The sequence below is a fragment of the Chelonoidis abingdonii genome, chromosome 3 (genome assembly GCF_003597395.2).
Source record: "Chelonoidis abingdonii isolate Lonesome George chromosome 3, CheloAbing_2.0, whole genome shotgun sequence".
Lineage (NCBI taxonomy): Eukaryota > Metazoa > Chordata > Testudines > Testudinidae > Chelonoidis > Chelonoidis abingdonii.
In genome coordinates this window covers 170,256,494-170,269,511 of record NC_133771.1, presented here as the reverse complement: position 1 = coordinate 170,269,511, position 13,018 = coordinate 170,256,494, and the positions used below count along the sequence as shown (strand labels likewise).

Genomic DNA, 13,018 nt, shown 5'->3' with positions numbered 1-13,018 from the left:
TGTGACAAATAGGTCTCATCTGTCTCCTGGAGCTTTAGAGAAAAGCAAAACCCATAGTTGGACTGGTAAGCCTGGGTATTTGGATAAGAACCATCAGGTAAGACACTTCTCTGTCTAATGCAATACATTTGAAAGGGAGAGGGAACTTGTAAATCTTTGAGAGTTCTTCACCTTGTAGATTACTCTTCAGTATACCACAGGGAACTTTGGTTACCAGAGAACAGGTTCTAGGTCTTTTGTTCATTTGAATTTTGCCACTTCTGCAAATGATATTTCAAGCATCAGTAAATCAGAAATGTAGTCAGACAAGCGGAAAAAGTGCTTTCCCTTAGTATGTGTCATCATATTCTCAGGTACCCAAGTCTGTTACAACTCTAAAACAATCACACAAATGTTAGGCCAATGTATGACCATCAGTATTGTCACACAATACCACAAGTTAATTTTTCAGATACTATTTTATATGTGTCTCTTTTATATGTGTCTCAAATAGTATTTTTCAGATACTATTTTATATGTGTCTCAAAGACATGTTTAAAGACATTAATTTAATTAGTCTCAGAATACCTCCTCACAGTAGTTAAATGCAATATTGTTCCCACTTTGTAGAAGGGTGAATTTGAGGACCAGATTGAATGAATTGATTTGCTTATGGTCACACAGTGAATCAATGGCATAGATTAAAAAAAGAATTTAGATGTTTTGATTCCCTGCTCTAAACAGTAGACAAGATTGCCTCAGCTACCTGTTAGGTATCAAAATGCTAGCATTTTCAATGCTTTTTATACAGGTGTAAATAACTACACAAATGCAAATCAGCAGAGGCCCAGCATGTTTAACCTATTTCTTTAATAATTATAAAAATGTATTTTCAGATTCTAAGTTATGCAAATCATTAATCATAGAACTTAGTTTTAAATTAGTGCTTTCCAGAGCAGACTTTTTTATGAAGTTGTTACTCTTTCCTTTGATTGATCATATTTAAATACGTGTGTGTGTGTGTGTGTGTGTGTGTGTGTGTATTATATATATATATATAAAATTCTGGAATCAACTCTTTCTTTATCCTTGCTATTTGGAAATCTGTGGTCTGAACCATGGCATAAATAATATAAACATTGCCCATAGCAGAAAGAATAAAAATATGAATGGTGCTATGTACTGCATCTGACTTGAAATAAGGTAGCAGGAAATCACACAGCTTATATCATTATCATGATAAAACCCTGGTTATGGATATGTGTATGGCCCTCACAATTAGAGCAAATGAATATTTGAGTTTTCAGTTTGCTGGTAGTTTTGAAAAAATCTAAAAAAAATTGAGCTCAGATTGAACCCAAACCAAAAATTGCAAATAAATATATATTATATATAAATATATAATCAAAAAAGTTGACAAAAATTAATTTTGAACAAAATGTTTCATTTTTCTTTCAGGCATTTTTGAACTCAAAAGCAAAGGAAATGATTCACAGAACAGCAGGGTGGGCAGAGGTGGTGATGGTGCATTTTTTTTAAAAGTAATTTATTCACAAACAAATGTCTACCCCTAATTATTCATGAATTTGACATAAATTTTCTGAATAGTTTTGGCTCAATTTATTTTGGGATTTAAGTGCCATTCACAAAATGACTGAAAGGAGACTTGGCAGTGGTTGTTTCTTTTAACCTGTAGCCCAGTGGTTAGGGCACTCATCTGAGACCCTGTGTTCATCTGCCTCTCTGCCTGATGTGGAGAAGGGATTTGAACTTGGGTCTCCCATGTTGGAGGAAAGTGCCGTACCAACTGGGCTTTGAGGAATTTTGGTGCAAATCTTTCCCTTGAAGCCATTCTACTTTATATTCATAGTTAGTCATTAGAGCATTGACTAAATACAATCTTTAAAAAAAAAAAAAGAATTGGTTTGTTTTATAACTTTTTTCCTTTTATAAATAGTTCGTAACCACTGGAGTGGAGATAGGGAGATGAACAGTGTTGTTTTAGTCTTTTATAAGTGATTTACATGCTTTAAAATGGGTCACGTAAATTAGTACCGCAAAAGAAAAACAATGTAAAATGATCACAGAAAAAACTAGAGGAATTACCCATTCAACTCCCATTCATTGTATGGCTAAATCCTTCAGTTAGCTTTGAAAACCTCATGTAGCACAAAAAATAAAGCTAAACACATCAAATTAGTATGACATAAATATAATATTCTAAATACATCTGACAAAATTGTGCTAAGCAACCTTACAAAATTCTACTAGCACACTAGCCTGGGATGAATACATTTTGGGCTGGTAGGGAAAGTATCATTATTGTTTACATTATCAGAACAGAAAGGGCAAACAGATTTTGTCCCTGGGTTGGTAATTATTTTCTAACTGTTTTGTAAAGCTCTTTTACAGAATTTAGATTTAAAACTCAAGCCTTCATCAGGTCATTTAAGCAGTCCATTATTGTGAATAAAATATACATAAATATTCATAAAAGCCTGGATTCCCATCTCTGAAGACCTGTGCCCGCTTAGAGAAACACCTTTCTGGAATGCACAGCAACAGTCTGGAGCAGCTGCTTTGACAAAGACTCTTAATTTAAAAGGTAGCAGCATTAAGGTGCTGTAATTTCACTGAATTTATTTTCTAATTTTGCTGAATGGCGCACTGGCCCATATGCCTCATTGGCGACATAGATCCATCCTCCATTTGGAATTATGCACCCATTTCACAGCATCTGGCCAAGAGAACAGAGTCTCAGCCAATCTGACCTGGGGGGAAATTCCTTCCCAACCCCAAATATGGTGATCAGTTAGACCCTGAACATGTGGGCAAGACCCACCAGGCAGATACCTGGGAAAGAATTCTCTGTAGTAACTCAGAGCCCTCTCCACCTAGTGTCCTGTCTCCAGCAGCTGGGGATTTTTGCTACTGGCAGTCACTGCTGGACCACATACCATTGTAGGAAGTCCCATCATACCATCACCTCCATAAAATTATCAAGCTGAGTCTTGAAGCTAGTTAAGTTTTTTGACCCCAGTGCTACCCTTGGAAGGCTATTCCAGAACTTCACTCCTCTGATGGTTAGAAACCTTCATCTAATTTTGAGCCTAAACTTCCTGATGGCTAGTTTATAGCCATTTGTTCTTGTGTCTACATTGGCTCTTAACTTAAACTCCTCTCTCTCTGGTATTTTCCCTCTGATGTGTTTATAGAGAGCTATCATATCTCTCAGCTTTCTTTTGGTTAGGCTAAACAAGTCAAGCTCTTTGAGTCTCCTCTCATAAGGTAGGTTTTCCATTCCTCGGATCATCTTAGTGGCCCTTCTCTGCACCTGTTCCAGTTTGAATTCATCTTTCTTAAATACGGGAGAGCGGAATTGCATACAGTATTACAGATGAGGTCTCACCAGCGCCTTTTTATAATGGTACTAATACTATTGCAAATGTTATGCATCCTAGTGCTGCATCAGCCTTTTTCATGGCCACATTGCATTGACGGCTCATAGTCATCCTGTGATCAATCAATACACCCAGGTCTTTCTCCTCTTATATGGCTTCCAATTGATAAAGTCCCCAGTTTATAGCAAAAATTCTTGTTAATCCCTAAATGCATGACTTTGCACTATTAAATTTCATTTCATTTCTATTACTCTAGTTTACAAGGTCATCCAGATCTTCTTGTATGATATTCCGGTCCTCCTCTGTAGTGCCGATACATCCCAACTTCACATCACTGCAAATTTTATTAGCGCACTCTCACTTTTTGGGCCAAAGTCAGTAATAAAAATGTTAAATAAGTTTGGTCCCAAAACCGATCCTTGAGGAACTCCACTAGTAACCTCCCTCCAGGCTGAAAGTTCACCTTTCAGTATAACTTATTGTAGTCACCCCTTTAACCACCTTTCAATTCTCATATATCCCCGTCTTCTCCAATTTAACTAATAATTTCCCATGTGGAACTGTATCAAATGCCTTACTAAAATCCAGGTAGATTAGATCTAATGCATTTCCTTTGTCTAAAAAATCAGTTATCTTCCCAAAGAAGGAGATCAGGTTGGTCTGGCGCAATCTACCTTGTTGTATTTTATCCTGATTACCATTCGCCTCTGTCCTTAACTACTTTCTTTTTCAGAATTTGTTTGACCTTGCATATAATTAAGGTCAAACTAACAGGTCTGTTGTTTCCTGGATTATTTTATTTCCCTTTCTTAAAAAAAAAACTATCATAGGCACCAACTCAATGGGCATTCTGGGGCTAGAGCACCCATGGGAAAAAAATAATGAGTGCTCAGCACCCACCGGCAGGCCCACCAATCAGCTTCTCCCCCTCTCCTCCAGCACCTTCCACCTACCACTGGGTCCTGCCAATAAGCTCCTCCTCCTCCCTCCCAGTGCCCACACCCACCATGATCAGCTGTTCATTGGTGAGCAGGAGACACTGAGGGGCAGGGGCGGGGCATGCTAACGGGAAGGGGCAGAACAGGGTGGGAAGAGGTGGTGTGGGGATGGGAAGAGGCAGGTGGGGGTGGGGCCTTTGGAAAAGGAATGGAGAGGGGGCAGGGCCTGGGTCAGGGTGGGGGTCAAGCCCCCTCCCCCTCCCCAGAAAATGACAAATTTGGTGCCTGTGGGAACTATATTAGCGATTCTCCAATCATAGGGTATGACCTCTGAATTTACAGATTCATTAATATCATTTCTATTGGGCTTGTGATTTCGTGTGTTAGTCCCTTTAATATTCTTGGATGAAGATTATCTGGGCCCCCCAATTTAGTCCCATTAAGCTGTTTGAGTTTGACTTAGAACTCACACATGGTAATTTCTACCTGCATATACTTATTCCCATTAGCCACCCTGCCTCTACCTCTAACCTATTCATCAGCCTTATGAAAAACTTAGTCAAAGTATATGTTTAGGTGTCGGGTTGTGCCTAGATTATCTTTAATCTCCACTCCATTCTCAGTGTTTAGCGGTCCCACTTCTTCTTTCCTTGTTTTATTTATTTATTTATTTATTTATGTAGCTATAGAACCTCTTAATTCCCTTTGCAATATCCAACTCTGCTTGGCTTTTGGCCATTCTCATTTTATCCCTACACTTTCTGACTTCCAAGAGGTAACTTTCCTTGCTGATCCCCCCCATCTTCCATTTCTTACAGACTTTCTGCTTTTTCTTAATCACCTCTTTGAGATGCTTGCTCATCCAGTTTAGTCTGCAAATCTTCCTTACGATTTTTTCCCTTTATTTGGGATGAAGGCTTCAGATACCTTCTGCAACTTCGACTTAAAGTAATTCCAGGCCTCCTCCACATTCACATCCTTGAGTTCTTCGGTCCAGTCCACTTCCCTAACTTATCCCCTTAACTTATTAAAGTTAGCTCTTTTGAAATCAAGAGCTCTTCTTGCAGATCTATTTTTAAACTGAATTAACTCAGGATCAGAATCACTTGAACCAAGGCTGTCCTCTACAATCCATTCTTCTATGAGGTCCTCACTACTCACCAATACCAAATCTAAAATGACATAGCCTCTTATTGGTTCAGCAACTATCTGGTGAAGAAATCTGTCAGCTACTACATCCAGGAAAATCTGGGCCCTACTGTACTTAGTCATACTTGTCCTCCAATCTATATTTGGGAAATTAAAGTCTCCCATAATCACACAATTTCCAGTAGTATTTAGTTAATTAAAAACATTACAGAAGTCTCTATCCATAACCAAATCGAATCCTGGTGGTCTGTAACACACCTCAAGCTCTATATGGGGGATCCTCTAGTAGCTTTCTTCCCCAAAGTGATTTTGGCCCAGATAGACTCTATCTTGTCCATTCTGTACAGTCTATAGTCTACTCAACCTTTCTTTCTTTCTTTCTTTCTTAACAGCCCATACCTTTCAATACCTGTAGCCCAATCATGGCTACTATTCCACCATGTTTCTGTTGTTCCTATAACTAGTTCCTCCAGTTTGTTACTGAGGCTCCTTGTATTGGTGTACAAATATCTTAACAGTTGCTGTTTGGGTTTGCCCCACATTCCATGCCTGATTGGGTACAGTCATTTTACTGCCGTGTCACCAAACTGTCATCTTACCAGACCTCCATTTTACCATAAATGTATTGTGGACCCATTTCCCTACATGTTTCCCCCATTTCAGATAATGTGAGAATAATCCTCATGTTTTTTCTTCCTAAACTGTTACTAAATTCCAACTTTAAATACTACAAATAATTTTAAAAACTTTTTAATAAAAGTATAGAAAATTAAATACTAGTGGGCTTAATGTTCTAGGTGTGGGTTTACAGATCTGTTACACTGTTAACTTTACATCCATATTTAACAAATGACATTACTCAGTTTCATGGGGTCACTGCGTCAAAATGTCTGTGTTAGGACTTTAATTTATTTCCTGAGGTTCCTTTTAGTGGGCAGAAAGAGTGGTGCATTGGATTGATTTACTGTCTCTAATCCACCATGTGGATTTTAAGGCTTGGAACTTATTCCGTGATTTAAATTTAAAACCTAGAAGAATTCAACTGTACTTCAGCAGCAAGCTGAACAAGACTGGGGATCTCGTAACTCAAATGTTGGGAGGATGATTCTATTGCAGAGGTAATGTTCTATAATTTCAAGCAGCTTTGACGGTAACATTTACTCAGCATTCCATTCCACCCACTGGTTTATCCACACAGCTCCTGTTTACTTCAGTGGTAGCTGTGGACGCATATCTGAGGGCAGAATTTGTGTGGTTTGATAGACCCAGGCCAGTTGCGAACAGCAGAGTAGTAGAAGGATGATAAACTGGTGACTGGATAAGCAGTTTTCTGTTCCCTGAGTGACCAGAACAGGGGCTGCTCCAGACTAATGAGAACACCTGACTCCAATTAACCTGCTAAGAGTCAGGTGAGGCTGTTAAGCACCTGACTCTAATTAAGGCCTCTCTGATGCTATAAAAGGGCTCACTTCAGTCCGGTCAAAGGGAGCCAGGGAGCCAGAGGAGAGGAAGTGTGTGCGAGGAACTGGGAGCAAGAGGCATGCAAAAAACTGAGAGTGAGTAGGCATACTGCCAGAGGACTGAGAAGTACAAGCGTTATCAGACATCAGGTAAGGCCAAAGATGGTGTTGGGAGGAGGCCATGGGGAAGCAGCCCAGAGAGTTGTAGCTGTAGCGCAACTGTACTAGGAGGCACTCTAGACAGCTGCAGTCCACAGGGCCCTGGGCTGGAACCTGGAGTAGAGGGCGGGCCTGGGTTCCCCTCAAACCTTCCAACTCCTGATCAACACAGGAGCAATTGACCTGGACTGTGGCTTCTACCAGAGGGAAAGGTCTCTGGGCTGTGAGGCGAGCAAATCTGCCAATGAGCACAGGACCCACCAAGGTAGAGGAGGAACTTTGTCACAGTGGTTAGCATCACTTTGTGATGCAGCCGCATGAGCTATCTACCTGGATGTCAAGTATTTGCCTTTAAGAGATGCTGACATGATAGTGTACAAATTAAGGGTTAAGAAACTATTTAAAAGACCCTCTACCATTTTCAGATGGGTCTCAGGGCAGTTTTGTAACAAGATTATATAATTTTCTTTGCTCTGCTATAAATTAAAGCATGTATATCAAAGATGATCTTTGTTATGTGACTGCTGACTTTACACTCTGGGATAGGCAGGCACCGGGTGTAAATTTCAATAGCTGACTAAAAGTGCAGAGGAAATGAGCAGGTAATGAGAGAAGAGCAGCCAGTTCTTTAATTGAATTAAAAGCCAAATGACAGCAAAGCAGACACCTGTCCAATTACAGACAGGCCAAGGTGTTTACCATTGCTGTACAAGCGATTTGAAGATGACAGCAATCTTTCCGCCCACAGATTAACATAATGAAGGAGAACAGATTACAGCGGATGCTGGCCAAATAGCTAGGTTGGCAGCTGAGGAAAAAAGTAGTTTGTTGAAGTATGTAAATAAAAAGTCCACTTTCCGTTTCCTACCTATTTAGTTCATCTGCTTCCTTGTTGCTGGCAAAATAGCGAACGTGTTATGTGTAAAGGAAAAGAGTGAATTTCTCTGTATAAGCCTTTACTAAAAAAAATGATTTTTAGAAGCTCACTGTTCTTCACGTCACTGTCAGATGATTCAATATGTAAAATCTAATGCAGTGCAGATACAGCATGTAATATTTTTCCATTTGGTAAAATAAATAAATAAAAAGTCCTCCAGTGCTTTGGGCATCTTTCTGGATGTACTGTTGCTGCGGGTGGTGCCTGAAGCCTTTGGAGACCCCACAGAATGTCTCCCAACAAGAAATTCAAGGAGTATTAACTCTCTGTCTCATAAGGAGAATAGGCTATGGCTGCTAAATGTAAAATACAACTAAATTGCATCCAAAAGCACAGCAGAATACAATGTGAAAAGGCACTTGATGTATAACAAAATATCCTCTACCACACTTCTCACAGCAGAGAACATGCTAATGTCACATTTAGATGCATTGGTTCATGCACCTATTTATTGGCTCAAGGTAATTCAAACTGTGTGGTTTTACTTTCCTCTTCGTCCTTCCCCTCTCCCTCCTGCCCCCCACACTAGGTATGTGTCAATGTTAAGTATTAATGCAAAATGCATTAGTGCTTAGCAGAGCGATTCCCTGGAGATGCTAGTGTCAAATAGTTTAATACAGATGCCTGCATTCCTGCATTACATGGGATGCTAAAACTTTAAAAACATCAATAATGCCTACTTTATGCTTATTCAATGTGCTTTCAAATTGCTGTCTTCCATCATCGAAAGATTACAGGCAAAGTTTGTTGCTACTGCTGCTGACCCTGCTCTGCCTTCAGTGTATCTGCTGTAGCATTTACATTAGATTCAGAGGTGTCAGTGCAACTTTCCATTTTCAACTGATTAGCAGAATCAAGAACTATGATCATAGAGAAAGGGTATCGATCTTTCACCATTTTTACTCTTAAATGGAACTACATCGACTGGAGTTAGCCCTGATTTATACTGTTGTAAGGGAGAGTAGAATCAGGCCCAAAAAGAGATAAATTGAAAGATCTTGTAGATGCCAAACTTTCAGGATTTTTCAGTCAAGTGCAAGAATAAACCAAACATCTCCATTTCAGTGAAAGATTGGTCTGAAAAACTGTAGCATCTACAAGCTTCTTTGCAAATACTAGGCGAATACATCAACTCACTTTGGATTGTCACTTGTGCACATCAAAGAAAAACTGCACCAGCTTTGACATTTACTTTGATGTCCTGCACAAGAGGAAGGGACATGTTCTGCATTGTCTGTTAATGGTAGGAACTGTTACTTATGTCCATCTTCAAGTGCGCACATCACCCCAAAGGGGGCAGGAGATGAAGGAGGCAGCATCATGACACACTGCACTGAGGGGATCTTACGGCAAGCTCTTTACCTCTGCATTTTCCAACTAAATATAATTTTGTAGCTTTCAATAGCAAGTTCTTTCCCAAGCTGCTTATGAAAAAGTACAGCTTTTTATCACCCCAGTGCAGGACAGTGCCTAAGCAGCACAATTGGGCACCTAAGGTGAAATTCTACACTTGGAAGCCAGTGTATACCTAGTGGACATCAGAATATGATGCACATTGAAAGTCGGCAAAAGTCTGCTTTCCTTTTTAATTATTTTTTTATTTTTTGTGAAGTTTCACTTCACATTATTTTATTATTTCACCTGCTTTAAAATGGGAACTGCTAATGCTTTGACAGATTTCTTGGATATTTGTACACTTTCACTATGGTGCTTCTGTATTTTCCAATTTAATATAACTGTGAGATTTCCTACGCCAATACTCCTCACTGAATTGTTACACCTATCCCTACATTGTTTTGAGTACTAGGATGAACTTTTTTTTTCAGGAGTGCATCCAGGAGTGAAATCAAATTGGTATCACTCATGGCTGATTTATAACAGAATTCTATCCACCTCTCTTCACTAACACCAATAAATCCTGTAAAAGCACAAGAATACAAATCTTTCCTTGTTGAATCCTTGGGTGCTGTGTCAACTGGGTTCCATTACTGTGGTGGTGTATTAACATGGGGATTATATGATGCCACTGAAGTAATGAAACTCAGACGATTTGTTTCATATGGTACCAGGAGCTTGATATCTTGGATTAAAATGGGAAGCTTTGTAGAACAGTGTTAATGCCTGAGAGAGAGATTTTTTAGCTTTATCCAAGAGGTGAGAAATTCCTTGGGAAAAGCAAAACTTATAAGTAAAATAATTTGGTGGGGAAGGGCTGAAGAAAAGCTGAGTCAATAGTTATATGTATTTAAGCTGCTGAAATCTTGAAATAACTTCTAGTTTACAAAGAATAACTGGAAGATTCCAGCGGCACAATATTAGCATATTGTTCTGAACAAAACATGATTTATTTTTAAAAAGCAGAAACTATTCCAAACCATGGGGAATTAGAAATGCAAGTTTTAATGCTTTGTCCTTTCCTCCTGTACTACTGTAAGTATATTATTTTATGTAACTATATATTGCTGGACAATGCAATTATAGCATTGTGACTATATACGTACATACATGGGACCGCATAGTGTACATATGCAACATTAATTTCTTCTGTTGCAGGCATGTTGACAGGCTTGCAACCCTTCGCAAACTATGGTGTAACCCTAACTGCTTGCACTTTGGCTGGCTGTACTGAGAGCTCACATGCATTGAACATTTCCACTCCACAAGAAGGTAAAGTAATTTCAAAGGTCTTGACTTCCACATTTCAGTCATGAATAATAAAATAGGAGAAGAGCTAAATGCTGGAAAGCCATTTGCTGGAAAACCCCAACCTAATTTGATGACAAAGTGCATTGCCAGAGCATAATTGCTCCATTTTTGGGGGGGTGCGAAAATGAATCAAACTCCATACCCTTTAATGACATGCATCTTTAATAGCTGTAATGCAGATTAATGGGCTTTTTAATTGCTGTTACATTGTTCATGCAAGAGCCTTGTCATTAATATGAAGCATCTGAAAGATTAATGAAAGCTTCCTCATTTTACTATGGCTCAGAAGTAAATCTAGAGACAGTCTGACTAAAAAGAATTGATTGTATGGCACAGTATGAAATTGAGAATCAAACGGTTGATTTCCATGGTCTCTTTTAACTGCTAAACACTAGCATAGGCAACAATTATTTTAGTATGATGGAACCTCCGAATGCCAATTTAGCCATTTATTAATCACTGCTCAATTTTCTGCTTCTTTTCTTAACTCTTACACATTTTTTGTTGTACTTGGAACTTAAAAGTTGCAAGCATAAATTAAGGTTTTTTAAGCTTGCATTAAGATCTAGAGCTGCAAGAAAGAAAATATATTACAGTTCTGGCTTTAGAGACCAGCTCAATAACTACTGTGCGTCAATTACTGGAGGAACTGTTCCCAAAAGATCTGAAGCATATGTAACTCCTATCTCACTTAAACAAAAGATCCAGGTCAAATTCATATCTTGCTTACATCAGTTTAAAGCTGAAGTAATCCACTTGAAATCAGCAGTTACTCCAGATTTACACCAGTATAATTTGGCCCTTATGTGTAAAACAGTATTTTGTCTTCCATGAGATAAAACAATTTCAAAACTCATCTTAAAAAAATATTCCCATCTGGTGTGTGGTGTGTTTTTTTAAGAAGCAAATATAAGCTCCTCTTTGTTTAATTCATCTTTTTTCAAATAAATAAAGAAATAGTGATACAGTGCTAACATGGACCTAAGACTTCAGCGTAAGTTGATGTAAACTAGAAGCAAACTAGAAAAATCAAAACCACACCACTTCTAATGAGTTAAAATTAGACCTGGTTCTCAGCCACAAAGTTTGGATCAACTGTAAACCTATGCCAAAGCCCCAACTCTTTGTAGGGATGGGTGAATTAGTGTGGGGAAAAAAATAACCCTTTACCCCTCTGGACTCATGTGCTTTTCTAGAACCAGGTTTTAGCTAAAAGGTCAGTTTTCAAAATGGAGGAAGGTAAATAGTAGTGTCCCCCAGAGATCTGTACTGGGACCAGTGCGGTTCTGCGTATTCTTAAATCACGTTGAAAAAGGGGTAAACAAAGATGTGGCAAAATTTTCAGACTATACAAAATTATTCAAGATAGTTAGGTCCAAAGCAGACTATGAGGAGTAACTAAGGCTTCGTCTACACTTGGGGGGTGGGGATCAATCTAAGTTATGCAACTTCAGCTACATGAATAACGTAACTGAAGTCAGTGTACTTAGATCGACTTACCGCAGTGTCTTCACTGCGGTGAGTTGACTGCTGCCACTTCACCATTGACTCTGCCTGTGCCTCTTGCAAGCTGGAGCACAAGAGTCGATGGGAGAGGGATCGGGGGTCGATTTATCGTGTCTAGACTAGATGCGATAAATTGATCCCCGCTGGATCGGTCACTGCCTGCCAATCCGGGCAGTAGTGAAGATATACCCTAAGGGATCTCACAAAACTGGATGACTGGGCAAACAAAATGGCAATTGAAATTCAATGTTGATAAATGCAGAGTAATGCACATTGGAAAACATAATTGCAACTATACATACAAAATGATGGGGTCTAAATTAGCTGTTACCATTCAAGAAAGAGATCTTGGAATCAGTGTGGATAGTTCTCTGAAAACATCTACTGAACATGCAGTGGCAGTCAAAAAAGCTAACAGAATGCCAGGACTCATTAGGAAGGGATAGATAATAAGCCAGAAAATATCATAATACCCCTATATAAATCCATGGTACTCCCACACCTTGAATACTGTTAGTCCCCTCTCAAAAAAGATAAATTAGAATTGGAAAAGATACAGAGAAGGGCAACGAAAATTATTAGGAGGATGGAACAGTTTCTATATGAAGAGAGATTACAAAGACTTGTAATTTTCATTTTGGAAAAAAGACTACTAAGAGGGAATATGATGGGTATCTATAAAATGATGAATGGTGTGCAGAAAGTGAATAAGGAAGTGTTATTTACCTCTTCACATAACACAAGAACCAGGGGTCACATGATGAAATTAATAGACAGCAGGTT

At 38.9% G+C, this 13,018-nt stretch overlaps 1 protein-coding gene across 1 annotated transcript in view; it reads left to right on the top strand.

The window, feature by feature from the left end:
- The window catches only part of USH2A (usherin), a 622,140-nt gene that overhangs the window by 263,063 nt on the left and 346,059 nt on the right, over nt 1-13,018 (top strand). The window contains exon 30 of the mRNA XM_075064332.1: nt 10,577-10,690. Within this exon, the coding sequence (XP_074920433.1) occupies nt 10,577-10,690 (114 nt within the window). The remainder of the gene's footprint in view (nt 1-10,576; nt 10,691-13,018) is intronic.